The sequence below is a fragment of the Dendrobates tinctorius genome, unplaced genomic scaffold (genome assembly GCF_039654945.1).
Source record: "Dendrobates tinctorius isolate UK_male_01 unplaced genomic scaffold, ASM3965494v1 ptg000016l, whole genome shotgun sequence".
Lineage (NCBI taxonomy): Eukaryota > Metazoa > Chordata > Amphibia > Anura > Dendrobatidae > Dendrobates > Dendrobates tinctorius.
The window spans coordinates 47,913,667-47,935,775 of NW_027361684.1; the positions used below are offsets into that span (position 1 = coordinate 47,913,667).

The 22,109-nt window shown below is 45.7% G+C and overlaps 2 protein-coding genes across 8 annotated transcripts in view; one reads left to right on the forward strand and one right to left on the reverse strand.

The window, feature by feature from the left end:
* The window catches only part of APOO (apolipoprotein O), a 102,554-nt gene extending 91,749 nt beyond the window's left edge, over window positions 1-10,805 (reverse strand). Inside the window, exon 1 of one of the 4 annotated variants that reach the window (XM_073565826.1) lies at window positions 10,631-10,805. In XM_073565826.1, coding sequence (XP_073421927.1) covers window positions 10,631-10,639 — 9 coding nt within the window. In that variant the 5' untranslated portion in view covers window positions 10,640-10,805. Of the gene's footprint in view, window positions 1-8,428; window positions 8,566-10,630 lie in introns of those variants that run through there. The other 3 variants (XM_073565824.1, XM_073565825.1, XM_073565823.1) reach the window with 3 other exon arrangements.
* CUNHXorf58 (chromosome unknown CXorf58 homolog) overlaps window positions 10,323-22,109 on the forward strand; it is a 35,430-nt gene continuing 23,643 nt past the window's right edge. For 2 of the 4 annotated variants that reach the window (XM_073565818.1, XM_073565819.1), the window contains exons 1-2: window positions 10,836-11,111; window positions 16,024-16,123. In XM_073565818.1, the coding sequence (XP_073421919.1) occupies window positions 10,927-11,111; window positions 16,024-16,123 (285 nt within the window). In that variant the 5' untranslated portion in view covers window positions 10,836-10,926. Of the gene's footprint in view, window positions 10,373-10,835; window positions 11,112-12,686; window positions 12,829-16,023; window positions 16,124-22,109 lie in introns of those variants that run through there. The other 2 variants (XM_073565821.1, XM_073565820.1) reach the window with 2 other exon arrangements.

Here is a 22,109-nt window from a genome sequence, read left to right on the forward strand (position 1 = left end):
TGCATGTGAGAATCGTATCACAGCAGTGAAGATGGAGAGCTTCATTTCTCCATTGTCTGTGTCCGCAGATGTCATCTGAATGCAGTCTGATATTTTACACGTACTCATAGACTTGGGAGCGTGATCCGAATCCTTGAGCCACTTGCAGGATGCTGTGATTTTTTTCCTCATGTTGAATTAACTTGAGAAAAATATAGCAGATCTGCACTGCCCCATAGTATAGCATTGGTCCGAGTACTATCTGATAAAACATTGGACAGCACTGGGCCATATTACACACTCATGTGAGCGAGCCTTAAAGGGAATCTGTCACCCCTTTTTTGAGATATCATATAATGATATCATACAATTGTGTGTCACATAAGGATTCCCTTAGTACTTTTGCTTCCCCCTGACCCCGCACCTTTCATGCATAAATACCTTTTTTATATCGGTTCAGATGTATGTAAACTGCCGCTGTCCGGTCCGCTGGGCGGGGCTTATTCACCTCCCCCCCCCTCCCTGTCTTGCTCTATGCATTTTTTATAATCTGCACGATTTGTACCACATTGACTTTTAGTCGCAGCAGTCCTGTGGTGCTGCAGTCTCCCGTTTTCCTGATCACTCATGCAGGGAAACATCTGTCACCTGAAAAGCCGCGTGGCCATTATGATCGATCCTGCAGGGAATGATTGTGGAGGGAACAGAAAGCTGGGGCCTGACCCGAGTGTGAATACGACCTAAGACACTTTCTGCCCATAGCCAAACAAGGGAGTGTGACCTTACCAAAAATTGGATGTGGTCCTGTAATAGGAGGCATGATCTAAAGGTGTTAAAATTAGGTCTTAAGCTATATAATAGGTCAATTTAGGCTACACATTGTAAAGATGCATCAAATGTATTCTCCAGTATGAGCCACTGGGCTAAACTTGCCGCATTTTAAGACTGCTTTGCAATGCTCATGAATACACTCCATTATGTCTGGTAGGCTTTTTGCCAGGACCTAATACTGAACTCTTGAGAAAAGATTTTCTGTCCTTAAAGGGAACCTGTCTGCAGGATTGTAGACAGTAACCTACAGACAGTGTCAGGTCAGCACAGTTATACTGATTACAATACTTTGGTTGATGAAATCCGTCTTGTGGTTATGGTGTAATTTTTATTTTCAGTTTTGAGTTAATGATATACCGTCCTGCGGGGCAGCCTGTGGGGGGTCTTCATGTGATGATCTGATTACATATTCATAATGCAGACTGCTGACAGGTCACTGATCCCTCAGTTTTCTGCCCCTTAGTTTACATAATATCTATATATACACTGAAGAAATAAAAACCCTTCTGCAGGCAGGCGTCAGCCGTGGCACTTGCGCTCCAGCATGATCGCATGTTTAATGTCCCAATAATAGATGTGCTTGATATTATTCGGTGTGTAAAGGTGATCCGATAGCTGCTACTGCGCATGCATTAATGCATCATTAAATCAGTACTGAAAATAAAGAGTAAACAACCACAAGACAGATTCCATCCACCAAGGTATCACTTTAATCAGTATAACGGCACCGACCTGACACTGTCTGTAGGTTGCTGTGCACAATCCTGCTTGACAGGTTCCCTTTAAAGGGGTTGACAACTATTCGACCACCCATTTAACCGGCTCCAGCCTCTATTATTTAGCGACCCGGGACCAGCTCCAGCCCTTCTTATTTTGACAAATAGCCTGTGATGGATGCCATACAGTGGCATCCATCAGTTATTGGGTCCCACTGTAAAAGAAGTACAAGTTTTTACAGGTGGCCCTCTCTACAGTGAAGGCAGGATGCTGTGGTTTTCTATACATTTGAAACACTAGTACAATGCAGGATGTTATTTTGGCCTCAGATCAATGGAATGTAATGCGCATATGTGAAACTAATTCACACTACATTTACTTTAGGCCAGGATCACACATGCAAGGAATACGGCCGAGTCTCTCATGTTAATACCCGGCGCTGCCACAGGCACTCGGGTCGGAGAGTGCGGCCACATAGCAATACATGGAGCCGCACGCTCGGCTCCTGAGTGCCGGCGGCAGTGCCGGGTAGTAACATGCAAGACTCAGCCGTATTCCTCGCATGTGTGATCCCGGCCTTACAGTATGCATTTGTAGGAGGTAGCAATTTGCAACCCGAAATTTTGTGTCTGATGGTCATTGCACTTTGGGTAGAGTCAAAGAAGCAATGGCATTGTGGTACAACTTTCTAATTGTCATTTTAATCATTTGCTGATTGTTAGTGCATGGGGTGGTAGCGGTGGCACAATCGAAGCTAAAGCCAACTGCGGCAGGCCAATGGCTGCATGACTGTGAAACAAAATCATGCAGCATTCTGCCATTGCAGCGGGCAAAGCTTTGTCACATGTAGTTGGCTGCACCGTCGGGGCCCTACTCTTAACGTTATGCAGATCAGGTCATAGCAATAAATAATACATTATTAATCAAGTATTCAAAATGTATTTGAAAACAGCAGTCACTTGCACATCCGCACTTTTTGGATGGTCTGTGTATATGTAACCTAAGGCTGCGTTCACTTATTACAGCTAAAAGTACCGCATTTTGCCATTATATTTGAAATTGGAGTGCAAAAAATAAAAAAACAACACCCAGCGCAAAGTATGTGTGCATTTAAAGTCCAATAATTCCTCCAATCCTGGATATGTTAGAGAATGTCTAGTGTGCATGGTGCGCCGCTGCGGTAACACAAGGTATGAATTAGGGGAGCAGTGTACGGGAGGGGGTCTTCTGCTATACGCTAGCCAACCGCTCTGGTTTCTTTCTATACTCTACAGACTTATTGAGACCAGATGGCTTGTAGATCGGCCCTGTGACAAGGATATGAGATCATGAGCCGCACGAGGAAGGAGCAACGTCAGTAAATGCCCTCCGCAGCTCTGCTGGGTATTTTGGTTCTTTATAAATAACAGATATGACGGACACTCTCCAAACCTGGACATGTCGCCTTGTCTCACCAGCCAATGTTTATATAGCGACAGCGGCTCACACACAACACACTCTATTCACAGGCCCTACCTTACCAGAAGCATCACAAGGCAGGAAATTCACATAAAGAAGGATTTTCGTTTACTAGCTTCCTGGAAGAGATGTAATCAGCCTTACGATTAGGAGGATTTCCTATGTGCATCCTGCGACAATTCAAAGGCTGCCGTCAGTTTACGTAACAAGAAAACCAATGGATAAGTGATGCCCAGAGACTCAGACTCACGGATGATCCCTGACTGGAGACAATTTTGGCTTTAAAGGTTTTGTCTACTATTATATTAATGACGTATCCTAAGGCCACGATCAGTATTTTACCTCAGTATTTGGCAGCCAAAACCAGGAGCGGGTGATAAATCCAGAAGTGGTGACGTGTCTCCATTATACTTTCCCTCTGACTGTCCCACTCCTGGTTTTGGCTTATAAATACTGAGGTAAAATACTGACCAAATACTGAAAGTGTGAACGTGGTGTTAGGATTACAGATGAGCGAATTTGTTCTGGTCCCTGCTTATTCAGCAAGCTATAGCGCTTACCTAACATGCTGCTGCGGGAACCGGCATAAATGCAGCGCTCCTGCTGATCAAGGCCGCAGCTGCATGTGTAGCGGGGCTGTGTGACTGTCACAACACATGCATGGATTGCCCAACAGGCTCTCCATTCATGTGTTGTGACTGTCACACAGCCGCGAAACATGCAGCTGCGGCGCTGAACAGCTGGAGCACTCCATGTATCCAGGTTCCCGCGGCAGCTTGTTCGGTAAGCACTATAGCTAGCTGAATGAGGAGGGAGCCGAACATATTCGCTCATCTCTAGTTAGGATCAGTCATCTATATCAGGAGTCGACACCAGATACCCCTACGATCAGCTGTTACCAGCTCCCCTATGTAAATATAGCGTATAAAGTGGAACAGGAGAGGAGACTGTCAGTTATTACATGTCTCACACTGGTAATACCACCTTTCACTTATAGTAATCGCTGGAGGCAGATCCTTATACAGATCAGTGTCCGGCCCATAGATCTTATCAGCTCATTTACATATAAGAAAAACGTGGATTTCTCTGGAATAAGACATCAGATGGCAGATCTCAAGGTATCATTTCATGCAGCTTCCTATGACCAATATGCCCATACATATGGCTTAGAAGGGTTAATCCTACTGACACACTCCTTTTAGACTAGGGTCACCATTACTGGTTTTCTCTCATCCGAGAAAATCAGTCCGATTATGCTAATCACACTCTGATGAGAGCAAGATTTGACTTTCTTGGATGGCTAGAATGAAAAAAAAAAAAAATCCATGAAAAGCAGCCCGCACTCGGATGTTCTCAGTGGGCCCATAGACAGGAATAGCTGAGTACATTCCCATACGGAGGCTACTTGTGAATCCTGCGATTTTTCCTGGACCGAGGAAAATATCGGACATGTGCACGGCCCTATAGAATAGCATGGGGACGAGTGCTATCCATCCAACAACAGCGAGCACTCGCCTGATTATTACGGTCGGGTGCGCGAGCCCTAAAGCAGTGAAAAAAAGCAACATTTTTAAGTCATTTACAGTGTTCTACAATTTTGCTTGTAAGACCTCATTCAGACATCCGTTTTTCATGTACGTGGTTCTATTTGTGCTTTTCAAGTCTATTTTGTATGTATTCACCCGTTTTTCATATCCACCATTGTGGGCAGGATTGAAGCGTCAAGACGCCTCCTTCTGATTCATCAATTGCAACTTTCGCCAAAATTTTGCACAAATATAGTCTCCGGAGTGATTGTATGTGCGTCAGAAATTTCAGTGCAAATTTCACAACTTTTCAGTGTAAAAGCAAGTTTAAAAAAACCTTATATATTTTGTGCAAAACTCATGAACAAAGTGCGCCAGTTTGAATAATTTGGTGCAAAAAAGACAAACCCCCCCCCCTTAACACTAAAAAAGAAAACGAACATAAACACAAATGATGAATCTGTTTTTTTGGGTATGATTCCTGTTAGGCCGGGTTCAGACTAGTGTACTTCAGTCTTTGTATGGACCGTGGTGACCGGACTGACTGGGGGTCTCACACATGCCTGTAAGGATATTATGTCAGTAAGGAGACCAGCAGTCGGTCTGAGCATTATGGTCCGTCGACATACTGTGAAATACCACCGTCTGAACCTGGCTTTAGAGTATTAGATGTGGATTTTACTGCATGCTTATATTGCCTTACAGATTTTTTTCCCCATCCTGATGTATTGTACAGCACATTGTAAGAATTCAAAAATAATAAGAAAAAAAGAACAGCAAAAACTACACATAACTATCTACAAAGCACAAGAAACTCCCCTGGCTTGGTGCAAATGTTCCTAAGTCTCCCCCCTACAGTATAGCATAGTACCACGGTGGACGATGGATTCAGAACAGTCAATATAACAAAAGACGTCTCCATGTAGAACACTCCATAATAAAAAATATTATGCTACAGTAAAAACAAAGGTCAATAAACAATATACAGCTATTACATAGGGGCATACTGCCCCCTGGTGGCTGATCCTTGCAATTGCTTGTGAAGTGCAATGTCCACAGCAAGTCCCAAATTACAACAGATACATGTATACAGGTGAAATCTGCACCAAATCTGCATCTGAGCTCACTGGCATGTCACCTGCATTTTTTACATGCGGTTTTTCATTACATGAGTTTTTTGTCACTTGAAATAAAGCTAACTGAAAGTTGGCTTTTGGGAAGGAAAAAAAAAGTGATTTCCTGTCTGCAGATATATTAGGGTATGTGCACACAGTCAGTAAACGCTGCGGGTTGGACTGCACATACATCCGCAGCGTCCAGCTGTTCCAGCATAGTGGATGGGATGTCAAGAAATCCCATGTTCACTGTGTTCAGAGAGGCAGGCGGCAGACCTGCGTAAACGGACATGCGGCGCGTCTTTCCAGACCGCAGCATGTCTATTTACGATGCAGAGACGCTCCGTCCCCGCAGCATAAATTTCCCATAAACCGCATCTAACTGCAGGAACGCAGCTTACCACGCAGGTCTAATAATCTACATATGTTGAATCTTGTGTCACATCTGGAAGTACGTGACACAGGAAGTTCCTGAAAGCAGAGAGAGTCAGTAATATGTAATGTCGCTTCCTTTTTTTTTTAACTAAATAAAAAAAATAGCGTGGGGTCCCCCTTTATTTGTTATGAAGGATGAATGAACTCATGGAGATCAACATCCAACACTGCGGAGACACCATCACATTTCTCAACGCAGTGATTCTAGAGCAATGCCTCCATCCCTTATGGGAAATATGTAAAAATATGCAAAACACAAGCCGGGGAGACACCATCACGTTTCTCAACGCAAGCAATGACCAGCCAGGTCTTTCCCCGGGAAGGAACAACCACGGGAAGGGCAGTCTCCAATGAAGGAAACCTATGCCAAAACATGGTATCCATCCACAGACAGCTGTTTCGGGGTGTTGCCCCTCATCAGTGCGGAGTAGGAAACTGGCCAGTAGGAGCAATGCCCCTTTATTTGTTAGTCAGCCAGAGTGAAGGAGACTACTGGGACTGGTATTTCAGGCTGGTCAGGATCCAATATCCATGAACCTTATCAGCCTGATAATACCAGGCCGCAGCAGTCTGCTTACCTTGGATGATTAGCAAAAATAATGAGATCCCCTCGAAAAAAAAAAAAAAATAGTGTGAGGTCCTCCTATTTTTGTTAACCGGCCAAGCAAAAAGCAGACAGCTGCGGCCTGGTATTCTCAGACTGGCGAGGCCCATGCATTTTGGCCCTCACCAGCCTAAAACTAGCAGCCCGCAGCCGCCCCACAATTGGCGCATCCAAATATGCACCAGTTGTGGCACTTTACCCAGCTCTTCCCACTTGCCCGGTAGCGGTGGCAAGTGGGGTTCATATTTGTGGGGTTGATGTCACCTGTGTATTGTCCGGTGGCATCAAGCCCACGGCTTAGTAATGGAGAAGTGTCTATAAGACACCTATCCATTACTAATCCTATAGTTACATAAATAAAGACACAGACAGAATAAAGGCTTTTGTTGAAATAAAACACAACACAGTTTTCCCTTTTTATTATACACCTAATCCATGTGTATCTCCTGAAAAAAAAATAAATAAAACCAACACAAATACTTCCTGTCCGACGTAGTCCTAAATAAAGAGTGTCCCACGCCGATTCCAGCTCTGCTACATCTGGATGCCTAGTTCAGCCTGACATCCAGACACAGCAGAGATTGTAAATGACCACCAGAGATAACTCAGTCTCCAGCGGTCACCTGACCGGGAGAACTTGCCTAGTGACCGGAGATAACCCCGGTGGTCATCTCAGTCATCGTGAGAACTGCAGAGGAAGCGAACTTCCGGCGGCGTCACAAGGTAAGACCTTATTTAAATTAGTTCACATGCGTAGTAAGCTGCGTTCCTGCAGTTAATACGCATGTGAATAATAATTAGATGCGGTTTTACTGCATCTAATGACTATGGGAAATTTACGCCACGGGGACGGGGCATCTCTGCATTGTAAATAGACATGCTGTGGTCTATAAAGACACGCCACATGTCAGTTTAAGCAGGTCTGCCGCCTACGTCTCTGAATGCATAGTGGAGATGGGATTTCATGAAATCCCATCCACTATGCTGGAACATCTGGAAACACACCCTAGGAAACGGGAGGAAAAACACTATACCTTATGAAATGTGGTGGGAGAGGGGCAGAAAAGGTTCATTTCCATACATTGGTTGGTTATGTCATTGCGGTTTCCCGTTTCTTACCAGAATGAATGGTGGTCCCATAGATTGCACCCCTGCCGATTCTAATAATGAGCAGAGGCTCAGAGCTGCCTCCCTTTCTAGTCCCCGGCCCCCAGGTCCATGTTGCGGTTCCCTACACAGAGGTATTGCACCGTCTCTATAAGCTTTAGCCAGATTGCACATTTGTGCTATTTGGGATGAGCACACGTTGCCTTGTTTTCGCATTCACTCCATGCAGTTTTGTCACAAAACCTGATGTTTTTCCGAGTACCAGCAAAGTGAATGAGAATCCTGAAGTGTCATGCACACGTTGCTTATATTTTCAGAGCAGATTTGCAGCTTTTGCATCACCCTCACTAATGAATGAGGAAAATACACCACAAAAACACATTAAAAAAAGGCAGCAAAAAAAAGTATTTTATGCGTTTATCATGCAAACATATGGATTTCACAGACTCAAAGGTTATATTTCTGCCTTGTTTTCATGTAACTATTCTGATTAAGATGTTGGGGCTGATCTACTAGGTGTAAAAATGCTGCTGTACAAGCCTATCAAGGGTTTTAAACACATCAAAGCACCATTCCAGGGTGTGGGTTTTTTTCTTTATTTCAGTGCCGGAGTGGTGTCACTAATCTAAGTTCCCTTTCCATAGCATTATACTCACCAGCCCTGTCTTCATCTGTGAGCCGCGCCGCTCCGGCCGTCTTCTGCAGGTTGTGACCTGTCAGATCGCTCCAGTGTTTGCTGGGAGAGCCGGAGGTCACTGCTCAATGTAAGTCTATGAGAGCCAGAATGAGGTCAGAACGAGGGTGTCATAGACTTACATTGGAAGCTTGTGACCGCTACCCCTGGTCAGTCAGTAAGAAGTTGCCGTCACTAGATGGCGGCGCAGGATCAAAGCGTCGCCGGGAAGAGTTGAAGATGGCTGCTGGAAAGTATCAGACTAAGGTCAAGGACATTAGTGGCAACACTCCAGCGCTGAAAACATCCCCCCCCCCCCACTGAAGTGGTGCACATTTTTGTGACAAGTTTGAGTTTGACTTTTTTATGGTATAATTGCCAAGTTCTTACCAAAGTTTTGGAAAAGATCAGATAAAAAAGCAGTGCGACTGCATGGTGTGAATCCTGCTTTATCATGTGGCTGTGGCTACGGGCGTTGCTGAGCGGTGACATCAGTAATGTTACTGCTCAGCAAGACAGCCAGATCACACTGAGCGGAGTGCGAAAATCTGCCTGCGTAAGACCGGCAATAACCTTAATGACGTCACCGCTGGCCATATGCAGCTCATTATGAGCTGGTTACCAGGCTGAGCGGTAACGTTTGGGTAACGTTTGTCACCGCTCAGCAACGCAACCAGATGTCCCACGATGATCCCCAACTCTGCTACATCAGCATTAAGAATTATCGGAGCACAGGCGAGTATATATTTTTTACTCTTACATTATTAAATGGGTAAAAGAGGGTTATTGAGGGCGGAGTGTTTTGTTCAATTAAAGGACTTTTTTTCTGTGTGCCTTTATTACTTTTGATTATGGGGTTTATGGGGGTGTCTTATAGACGTCTCTCCATTAATAACCCCTGGGCTTTGTGTCAACAGACATAAAACAGCTGACATCAACCCCAAAACGATTACCCCACTTGCCACCACCACAGGGCAAGTGAGAAGAGTCGGGCAAAGAACCAAAATTGGCTCATCTAAGGGATGCGACTTTTCTGGGCGGCTGCTACTTTTAGGCTGGTGGGGGTCAATATCCATGATCCCTTACCAGCCCCCGGCTGTCTGCTTTAGCTTGGTTGGTAATCAAAATTGGGGAACCCATGCATTTTATTATTTAAATAATTAAAAATGGAGTGGGGACGCCTTTATTTTTGAAAGCGGTCAGCTTTAAGTGCACTTGTTATAAAGAATAGAGGCGCCCCCACGTCTGTTTTTTTTTTCTTTTTGACACAGAGCCGCAGCCCAATCATAGCCATGCCAATACTTAACATGGCTGTCATGGGGCAGGGAACGCCCCCAACTGGAAAAGCTTGTTGATTGGCTGTGCTGCTTCTTTTCAACAAGCTTTGTTTGGACTGCCGAACCCAAACAGGAACACGAACTTCCGTGAAAAGTCTGTGTTCACACTGTTTGTTTTCAACGGTTTTTTTTTCCCCTGCAGCAAAACCTGAACTCTTGGCAGAAGAGAATCTGCAGAAAAAAACAAACAAACAGGTTTTCCTTGTTTTTTTTCCTTTCGTTTTCGGAGGCGGTTTTGACATGCTAGATTTGTCTCTTGTGCAAAAAAAAAAAAATGATAACTGCGCTTCTGGTGCATTTTTCACCACCCATTCAAGTCAATGGGTGAAAAATGCTGAAAAAAAAGCTGAAAGGAGTGATATGCTCTATGTCCAAAAAAAAAAAAAGTATACAGTACAAAATACTGATGACAAAAAAGACACGCTGTGTGCATGAGATTCTGACATCTCCAACAAAGCTGGTGCTGTAAAATGCAGCTGAAAATTAGAATTGTAAACTTGGCCATAGACCATCCACAGATTATAATGGGGCACTTGTAATATCCGGGGGAACCATGGCTAGAACACAGACGTCTGACAGATGTGTCCACAGTGAGTATGTGGTGACTTTAGGATTTTGCCAGGAAATATGACAAATCAGCAAACAGGTCGCCACCTGACCACTGAATGTGTCATTCTTGTCTGGACCCCGTAATAGTAGTGCCACGAGAAGGGCATGCTGACACTTGTAGTTACACAGCAGCCACAGGGCGCGCATGGAGCCCTGGTGCCGTAGGTGGTCGCTGCCTGCGCACAGCCCCCGGGAATAATCACAGTACAATGAGCCGGTCGCCTCCTTTCATTTCTCACCTTGAGCATGACAGCAGCGGGGAGGTCAGGATTCAGGAGGAAACCAGGCCGCAATCCCCATAGCAACCGCTAGACCCTTAGCAACGCGTCTATGCGCAGCGACGGCGTCTCGGATAGGACAAACAATTTCACAATACGCGATGTTGATACGCTGGGAGGAAACCGTGTCACACGGCCGTATAAGGGTTTATTGCAGCAGGCTTTTCTGATGTGAGCATTACTTGGCCGGGATTAGGTTCTGTGCGCCTCGTGACTAGCTGTGAGAGGCAGGATGTGACGTAGCTCCCGGGGTTGTCATGGTGACGGTAAACGCCGTGGTTCTGCATGACTCCCCAGGTATGATGTGCAGGGTGAGCGCCGCTGGGTGTCATCTCGCCATGTCCAGCACGTCGGTGTCCATCAGCCTGCCCACCAGTGTCTCTGGGGAGTCCCTGCCACCGAGGAAGGCTCAGAGAAGAGCAAAGCAAGCAGTAATACCTAGGTAATGTCAGGTCCCTGCTGCTCCGATGACAAACATTCCTGGGTGCACACTAAGGGTACGTGCACACGCTGCGGAATCCGCTGCGGATTAATCCGCACGGATTTTGCATAAACCACAGATAATCCGCAGGTCCAAAGACCTGCGGATTATCTGCGGTTTTGCCTGCGGTTTGGTCCTGCGGATTCACTATCTCCACAATGGTGGAGATAGGAACCCGCAGCGGTTTCCGCAGAAAGAATTGACATGTCACTTCTTTCTGCGGATTCAAAACCGCAGCAAATCCGCACGGATTTTTCCGCAGCGTCGGCACAGCGTTTTTTTTTTCCCATTCATTTGAATGGTACTGTACACCGCAGCTAAAACTGCTGCGGGTCCGCAGCGGCCAAAACCGCTGCGGGTCCGCAGCGGAATCCGCAGCGTGTGCACGCAGCCTTAAACCCTATGTGCCAAATTAATCTATGCCTAGGGTAGATATTTTAGTCGTATTCATCTATACCTATGCCTATTTTAGATTATTTTCACCGTTTCATTTTCTTAATTTAGTTTTCCTTTCCACTTCACTCTATTTGAAGCAGAGTAACCAATTTATTTACTTATGTATTTATTTGACATAAAGTTGCTATACAGGAATGCAAGGGTTAAGTTTTTTGGAAACTGAATAACAGTTTTAAGCTCCGTTTTTTTATTGGAATAAGTTCATTATCTTCCCAGTTTCATTAAGATCTTTTTAGGGATTCAGTCTTTATGTGCCGCCGTATTCTGCCGTTCAGGAACACAGAACATAGGGTTTTAGACTATAAAATCTACCATAGGCCTAGACAAAAATGAAACAGGGTTTTAGTAGTTTTCATATTGGATTGGTTTTCTGGGGCTGCACGATCGTTTTGGCTAAGTTCACACTGGGTGTATTTGCTGCAGTTTAATGCAATTTATCCTCATTTTCAGCTGCGTTTTACAGTCCCAGCAAAGCCTACGAGACTTCAGAAGTCTCATGCACACACCTTGCTTATTTTGTGCTTTGCATGTTTTTTGGACATAGAGCATGTCACTTTTTTCCAGTGTTTTTCACCTATTGACTTGAATGGGTGGTGAAAAAACGCGGGTATCATCTTTTGCTGCGTTTTTTGCGCCAAAACCTGACTGTATGGAATAGGACTTTTTTTTCAACACTAAACTTTATCAGCATGCACAAGAGACAAATCTAGAATGCCAAAAACGCAAGAAAAAACAAGAAACCCTGCTTTTTTTTACAGCTTATTCCTGACAAGAGAAGTTTTTCTTTCTGCAGAAAAACCAAATGATGAAAACCACCTAGAGTGAATTTTCCCATTTGTTATAGAATCATAGAGTTGGAAGGGACCTCCTGGGTCATCTGGTCCAACCCCCTGCTCAAAGCAGGATTCGCTAAATCATCCCAGTCAGATGTCTGTCCAGCCTCTGTTTGAAGACTTCCATTGGAGGAGAACTCACCACCTCTCGTGGCAGCCTGTTCCACTCATTGATCACCCTCACTGTCAAAAAGTTTTTTCTAATATCTAATCTGTGTTTCCTCCCATTTAGTTTCATCCCATTGCTTCTAGTCTTTCCTTGTGCAAATGAGAATAAAGATGATCCTTCTACAATGTGACAGCCCTTGAGATATTTGTAGACAGCTATTAAGTCCATTGTAGAGGCTATGACTGTCCTCCCTGCCACCTCTGCACTGCATGTCATTCAGGTACCTGCTCTCTACCTGTCCTCCACGTGTAGTGCGGGGTCTGTCGCTCTCTACCTGACCTCCTCGTGTAGTGCGGGGTCTGTCGCTCTCTACCTGTCCTCGACGTGTAGTGCGGGGTCTGTCGCTCTCTACCTGTCCTCCACGTGTAGTGCGGGGTCTGTCGCTCTCTACCTGACCTCCACGTGTAGGGTGGGGTCTGTCACTACCTGTCCTCCATGTGTAGTGTGGGGTCGGTCGTTCTACCTGTTCTCCTGGACAACAAGCTGCAATCTAATTTCTGTGACTATGAAGGTTCCTCCTTGTTCTGTGAGGGCCGTGCACTGACCTTCATGGGTAGCTCCGTATAAGGGCTCATTCAGACTTCTGATTTTTGTGTAGGAGTGCTAGTCATGATTTTCATGGATAGCACTCGTACCTGTGATAGTATATGGGGCCATTCACATGTCCTCAGAAAATCGTGGAGACATTTACTGAGAATGCTGGGTCTGGGGAAAATGTGTGTAAATGGGTAAGTCACTGGCTTAGTGATAGAAAGCAGAGGGTGGTTATAAATTGTATATTCTCTATCTGGGTCACTGTGAGCAGTGTGGTACCGCAGGTGTCGGTGTTGGGACCTATTCTCTTTAACATATTTATTAACGATCTGGTAGAAGGTTTACACAGTAAAATATCGATATTTGCAGATGATACAAAACTATGCAAAGCAGTCAATGCAAGAGAAGATAGTATTCTGCTACAGATGGATCTGGATAAGTTGGGAACTTGGGCCGAAAGGTGGCAGATGCAGTTTAACAATGATAAATGTAAGGTCATACACATGGGAAGACGGAATCAATATCACCATTACACACAGGGGTGGATTAAAGGTAGCCAGGGCCCGGGGCAGTTCAGACTCTGTGGGCCCCCCTCGTCACGTGACGGGGGTCACGAATCGCAGAGCCACACTCTACATAGAGAATAATGGAGCCTCCAGCACCGACCTCCACCCGCAGAGCCGCACTCCACATAGAGAATAATGGGGCCTCCAGCACCGACCTCCACCCGCAGAGCCGCACTCCACATAGAGAATAATGGAGCCTCCAGATCCGACCTACACACGCAGAGCCGCACTCCACATAGAGGATAATGGGGCCTCCAGCACCGACCTCCACCCGCAGAGCCACACTCCACATAGAGAATAATGGAGCCACCAGCACTGACCTCCACCCGCAGAGCCGCACTCCACATAGAGAATAATGGAGCCTCCAGCACTGACCTCCACCCGCAGAGCCGCACTCCACATAGAGAATAATGGAGCCTCCAGCACCGACCTCCACCCGCAGAGCCGCACTCCACATAGAGAATAATGGAGCCTCCAGCACCGACCTCCACCCGCAGAGCCGCACTCCACATAGAGAATAATGGAGCCTCCAGCACCGACCTCCACCCGCAGAGCCGCACTCCACATAGAGAATAATGGAGCCTCCGGCACTGACCTCCACCCGCAGAGCCGCACTCCACATAGAGAATAATGGAGCCTCCGGCACTGACCTCCACCCGCAGAGCCGCACTCCACATACATGGCTGCTCTCAGTGCTCTGTGCTGTGCGCACAGGACCTGTGATGAGGAGACAGGGGTCACATGATCGGGGGCCCTGACACCTTACCTCCTGTGAGCTCATCACAAGCCTTTGCACGCTACCAGCTGCATCAGCGTTCACGCTACTTGTAGATGCTGCTGGTAGCAGAGCACATAATGCCGCCCCCACGGTCACTGACTTTTAGGTGGGGAGAAGATGGAGTGCCATTGCAGCAGCCAGCAGGAATGTGGTGGGGGCCCCCTTAGAAGCTCTTGTGGTGGGGGCCCCGGGGCTGAAGCCCCGCCTGCCCGGCCCTGCGCGGTGGCGGATTATAATAAGGCAATTTACTGGCCTGGGCTGTGGGCCCCTTAACCCCACTGGGCCCGGGGCAACTGCCCAAATTGACCTCATTATAATCCGCCACTGATTACACACTGAACGGTACACCACTGGGTAAATCTGACATGGAGAAGGACTTGGGGATCCTAGTTATGATAAACTTACCTGGAGCAGCCAGTGCCAGGCAGCGGCTGCCAAGGCAAACAGGATCATGGGGTGCATTAAAAGAGGTCTGGATGCACATGATGAGAGCATTATACTGCCTCTGTACAAATCTCTGGTTAGACCTCACATGGAGTACTGTGTACAGTTTTGGGCACCGGGGCACAGGAAGAATATAATGGAACTAGAGCGAGTACAAAGGAGGGCAACAAAATTAATAAAGGGCATGGGGGAACTACAATACCCAGAGAGATTAGCAAAATTAGGATTATTTAGTCTAGAAAAAAGACTGAGGGGCGATCTAATAACCATGTATAAGTATATAAGGGGAAAATACAAATATCTCTCCGAGGATGTGTTTATACCAAGGAAGGTGACGGTCACAAGGGGGCATACTCTGCGTCTGAAGGAGAAAAGGTTTTTCCACCAACATAGAAGAGGATTCTTTACTGTTAGGGCAGTGAGAATCTGGAATTCCTTGCCTGAGGAGGTGGCGATGGCGAACTCAGTCGAGGAGTTCAAGAGAGGCCTCGATGTCTTCCTGGAGCGTAACAATATTGTATCTTACAGTGATTAGGTTCTTTAGAAGGACGTAGATCTGGGGATTTATTCTGACAGAATTTTATAGGCTGAACCGGATGGACAGATGTCTTTTTTCGGCCTTACTAACTATGTTACTATGTTATGTCTGATTTTAATCCAAGCATCGGCTCAAAATTGCCAGTGAAAGTCAGTGGGTCTATAAAAAAAAAAATTGGACTGTATTCAGATGACATCTGTGTGTGGTGTGATTTTTTTTTTTTTTTTTTTTTTTTTTTTTCCCTGACTGTCAGATTGGAGAAGGTGGAGACTTTTTTTTTTATTGTAAGTTCTCCACTTTTGAGGAAAACCGCATGGATCATGTATCTATCTCTGATCAGAATGATCTGTCCTTTTCTCGTACATGGAAAAATTGGACGTCTGAATGAGCCCTAAAACCGCTTGAGTTGACCTTATTACTGCGTAGACCTTATTGATACTATATCTTGAGTGTGAACTTGCACATGGTTTGCAGTTGGCCTCGGAAGCGTTTGCTGTCATCCTCCCTCCTGATGATCTTCGTGCATTGACATTTTACTTTATTTGCTCTGCCCAGGATTGATATTGGTGTTGCTGTGATCCAAATTCAAAGAGCATGGAGGTGTCACCGCAACAAACAGATCTTTACACTCCTCAAACATGCTGCCCAGGCTGCTGTAAGTATCAAAATATTTTATTTTTCTTTTTACTTTTCTTTTTGTTACTTTAAAAATAAAGTAGCAATAACCATATTATAAATTCATTACATGTCATAAAACACAGTAACAATCCTGTTATCTTCCACAATATGTAATATACGTTAATTAGGAGGTTTATGGTACTGTGATGTTATTTGTCTGGAAGAATTCACATGTACCACAATAATAATCTTTATGTATGTAGCTCCAATAAATTCTATAGGGAACATGTACAAGCAAAATCAGTAATTAAACAGAAACTGACCGCGCTCGAGGGAGAAAATTCTGAATATATACCTAGTTATGAAGGTCAACCTATACCAGTAATAGGTGTCACAGATACTCTTAAATGAAGGTTCCTACAAGGAATCATATATATAATTGCCTTAAATTGTCTGTCTTTCACTTCCGTCTGCATGTCCCCGAATCCCTCAATCCACTGCGCCGTAACGGAAGTACGCCGACCGCCATTTTGGAACACCCAAGTGATGCCGCTCTGATCCAGGACGCAGCTGCGATCCCAGCTGCCTCTTGGATCCAGGCCGCTGCGATCATGAGGCTGTGAAAGGGGTGTAATGAGGGGGGTATAATGAGGGGGTGTAATGAGAGGGTGTAATGAGGGGGGAGTAATAAGAGGGATGCCGCCGCCGGACCCCCGCCAGGACCCAGCGCGTGTAGTCAGGCTGCCTGCCCACCCACCTCCGTGCAGTCACAGCCGGCAGGAAAGAACGTGGCTTGACACCTGTACTGGAGATTGGGTGCGGCCACCCTCTGGTGGCGCCGCACACCATCTCCAGCACAGGCCGCAAAACACCGTCTTTCCTGCCGGCTGTGATAGGGGTGCAATGAGGGGGGAGTAATGAGAGGGATGCCGCCGCCGGACCCCTGCCAAAACCTACCGCCTGACTACATGCGCCGGATCCCACCGCTGCCTGCCCACCCACCTCCGTGCAGTCACAGCCGGCAGGAAAGACCGCTGCTTAAGGCCTGTGCTGTAGATTGGGAGCGGCCACCCACCATCTCCAGCACAGGCCACAAAACACTGTCTTTCCTGCCGGTTGTGACTGCACAGAAGTGGGTGGGCCGCCACCCCCAGCGCCACAAAGCTGCCCCCATCGTGATGTTACTGCCTTCCCGATGCGATAGCATCGGGCACACATCTAGTAGTAAAATATCACAGAAATCCAAAGGAATTGAAGATACACAGAATCTTACACAAACACAAAAACCTATATACAGTACCATGTGGTCAAAAGGGTAGGTAATCCTTGCCGACTAAGTGAATACAAAAGGCCAGGTGTTTAATTTGAACAACACCAGGAAAAAAACTTTTAATATCTAGTGTTGCCCATAGAAGAGCCTAAATAATGTTGCTCTAAAGTGCATATAAAGTCAAGTAGTGCTGTCCTTACCGGATGCTGTTGTAGGTGATCCATGGGTACATAAATCCGCAGCTTAATTGGTGTATACTTGATAGTGCGGATGTCACAAGAGCGGGGCAGCAATCAAGCCGGGCAGAGCCAGGGAGAGCCCCAGCTAGTGGCTTATACCCTGGATGCCCGCTTGAAAAAATGGCCAACAAGCTCCCTGAGCATGTGACATCACCAGAAACCAACCAACACGTTTCAAAGGCAGTGCTGCCTCCTTTGCAACCTGATGAAGGAAGCAGCACTGCCTTTGAAACGCGTTGGTTTCTGGTCCTAGCATCGCCCCGTAGCTGTTGTGACGTCACACGCTCAGGGAGCTTGTCGCTAATTTTTTCACACGGGCACCCAAGGTATACGCCACCAGCTGGGGCTCTCCCTGTCTCTGCCCGGCTTGATTACTGTCCCGCTCTTGTGCCATCCACACTATCAAGTATACACCAATATACCTGCGGATTTATGTACCCACGGATCACCTACAACACCATCCGGTAAGGACAGCACTACCTGACTTTATATGCACTTTATGGCAACATTATTTAAGCTCTTCAATGGGCAACACAAGATATTTAGTCCATGAGCCGGGCCAGATATCGGTACTACCCGGAGTGACTAATTCTCTTTAGTGTTTTTAGGTAGATGCATGTCTGTAGTTTATGTTTTGATATGATAGCCCTTTCACATCAGTAGCTTAACCCCTTCAGGCCTATTTGTACCCAAATGCCTAGGCCATTTTTTGTAAATCTGACCTGTCACTTCATGCGGTAATAACTTTGGGACGCTATCACCTACCCACGCCATTCTGAGATTGTTTTCTCGTGACATATTGTACTTCATGGTAGTGCTAATTGTGAGTCAATAGATTTTACCTTTCTGCATAAAAAATTACAAAATACCCGAAAATTTGGGAAAAATTCGCTATTTTTGAACTTTGAAATTCTCTACTTTTTACAAAAATGCTGATACCCCCCATAACAGTTATTAGTTTACATTCTCCACATGTCTACTTCACATTGGCATCATTTTGGAAATGAAATTTTATATTTTTCTGATGTGATAAGGCTCATAGTTTTATACGCAATTTTTAAAGTTTACGACTAAATTTCCAAAACCCATTTTTCCAAGGACCAAGTCAGTTCAGACGTCACTTTATGGGTCTTTTATAACAGAACCCACCCATACATTACCCCATTTTGCAAACTACACCTCTCAAGGTGTCCAAAACGGATTTTCAAAACTTTGTTAACCCCTTAGGTGTTGCACAGGAATTCAAACAAAATGACAGTGAAATATCAAAATTTCAATTTTTTGGCAGATATTCCATTGTAATCCAATTTTACCTGCAACCCAGCAAGGGTTAACAGCAAACCCAAACCCAAAATTGGTTACCCCAATTCCGCAGTTTATAGAAACACCCCACATGTACACGTACACTAAATTATGGGCGCGCAAGAGGGCTCAGCACAGGAGAGCTAGGCGGTTTTTGGGATAATAGATTACACTGGAAGAAATCCAGTGGGCCATGTCGTATTGGAGAGACCCTGAGGTACCCCCAGAGTGGAAACCCCCAAAAGGTTACCGCATTTTGGAAACTACACCCCCTAAGGAATGTTTTAGGGGGTATAGTAACCACTTTGACCCAACAAGCGCTCCATTGGAGTTTCATGCACTTGGTTGAGGAAATTGAAAAGTAGGTTTTTTACCGAAAAATGTCGCTTTAGGCCCACATTTTTCATTTTGAAAAGGGGGACCAGAAAAAAGTACACCCCACTTTTTATTCCCCATTGTCTCCCGAACATGGCAATACCACAAGTGTTGTCTAAAACCACAGTATTGGCGCACGACAGGCTTCGTAAGCGAAGCTGCGGCAAAATTCACTGTAAGAAATCTATGGGGCCATGTCACATTTGGAGACACCCTGAGGTCCCGCACAGTGGAAACCCCAAAAAAGTGACCCCATTTTTGAAACTACACCCCCTAAGGAATGTTTTAGGAGGTACAGTAACCACTTTGCACCGGGAACCGGCTCCCGACCCGCGGCGATCGCCCGGCATATTATCCGGGTACGATTCGCCGTACCGCTATGGCGGACGGCGCGAAGGGGTTAATGGTATTTTTCACCTTTTGAATAGATCCTACCTATATTTCCAAAAAATAATGATTAAAGGTCGATTTAGGGGAAATGCCAAAATGTCAATACAATGCATGTAGTATTTGTAACAAAATTTAATCCAAGTTATGTAAATACACACTGAACATGTCATGGGCTTGTCCATACTAATGTGTGTGTGTGTGTGTGTAGGTGTGTGTGTGTATATATATATATATATATATATATATATATATATATTGTGTGTGTATGTATAATTATATAACGTTACTCCATAATATCTTCAACATCAGACTCTGAATCTGACTGTTGTTCTACTGGCTCGTCTTCAATACCCTTGTTCTGGCATGTCTGTAACCTGCACATGTCCGTGCACTTCAGGCCATTGCTGAGGCAAGTACACTGAGGAAGTTCGCATGACCGCACACACTTGCAGGACAGTAGCTGGAAGCTTTCCGTCATTATCTATCATCCAACCGCAGTCTGTTGGGTTTGCAACAAATGGCTGGCTCTGCAGACTTCTCCTCCAGATCGCAGCCTGGTAGTTTGCACGCAGTGCATGCATGAAAAGGCAGTCTTGGCAAGGAGGGAGTTGACTTGACTCTACCACTCCACATCTGGCACAGAACAGCTGATACCGGAGACTGTTTACCTCAGTTGTTTGGGTAGTTGGCAGGTACATGTGGCAGGTGATTTCCTGTAACTTCTCAAAGAGTTCGGGAGACACTTCCCATGAACGACCAACTTCCTGAAAGGCATCCTTGTATGTCTTATTCATCTTCAACTGCTTGAGTGTCGTCATCTAATAATAATAATAATAATAAATTTGATTTCTATAGCGCTGACATATTCCGCAGCACTTTACATTTCAGAGGGGACTTGTACAGACAATATACATTACAGCATAACAATAATCACATAGATCATAACAGATGCCAAGAGGAATGAGGGCCCTGCTCGCAAGCTTACAGTCTATGAGGGAAAAAGGGTAGACACGAAAGGTGGGTGGTAACAGTTGCCCTGATTGTATGGACCAGCCATAATGTTAAGTGGGTAACAGTACAGACACAGAGGGCTAATGGATGCATAAAGCATGTGGGAACATGATGCGGGGAACCTGGTTATGGTAATACTTTTGGCTGTGCCACACAGGGATAGATTAGGTTAATATGTTGAGGCGATAGGCCAGTCTGAATAAATGCGTTTTCAGGGCACGCTTAAAATTGTGGGGGTTGGGGACTAATCGTATTGACCTGGGAAGTGCATTCCAAAGAATTGGCGCAGCACGTGTATAGTCTTGAAGACGGGAGTGGGAGGTTCTGATTATTGAGGATGCTAACCTCAGGTCATCAGCAGAACAGAGGGCGCGGGTAGGGTGGTATACTGAAACAAGGGAGGAGATGTAGGGTGGTGCTGAGCCATGGAGGGCTTTGTGGGTGAGGGTAATAAGTTTGTACTGGATTCTGGAGTGGATGGGTAGCCAGTGTAATGACTGGCACAAGGTAGAGGCATCGGTGTAACGATTGGCGAGGAATATGATCCTGGCAGCTGCATTCAAGACAGATTGTAGGGGGGAGAGTTTGGTAAGAGGGAGACCAATTAGAAGGGAGTTACAATAGTCGAGACGAGAATGAATAAGAGAAACAGTAAGAGTTGTTGCAGAGTCAAAAGTAAGAAAAGGTCGAATTCTAGAAATGTTTTTGAGGTGCAGATAACAAGAGCGAGCCAGTGATCGGATGTGAGGGACAAAGGAAAGCTCAGAGTCAAGTATGACCCCAAGACAGCGGGCATGTTGCTGGGGAGTACCGTACCTTGCTGGGGAGTACGGGAGTACTGTAGAACCACACACGGAAATGGCAATGTCGGGTATAGGTACATTAGTAGTGGGAGGAAACACAAGGAGTTCAGTCTTTGACAGGTTCAGTTTCAGATATAGTGAGGACATGATGTTAGACACAGCATTTAGACAATCGCCGGTGTTTTCTAGAAAGGCTGGCGTGATGTCAGGTGAAGAAGCGTATAATTGGGTGTCGTCAGCATAGAGATGGTACTGGAAACCAAATCTACTGATTGTTTGACCAATAGGGGCAGTATACAAAGAGAAGAGGAGGGGGCCTAGGACTGATCCTTGAGGATCCCCAACAGTAAGGGGAAGATGAGAGGAGGAGGAGCCAGCAAAAGATACAGTAAAGGAGCCGTCAGAGAGATAGGAGGAGAACCAGGAGAGAACGGTGTCCTTGAGGCCAATGGAACGGAGCATAGTGAGGAGGAGCTGATGATCCACAGTGTCGAATGCTGCAGAGAGATCCAAGAGAATTAGCATGGAGTAATGACCATTTGATTTAGCTGTTAGTAGATGGGATGGGATTTTGTGGCACATGCCCAGACACAGGACCATGACATCAGTATCCTCTGAAGTGATGATGACAGA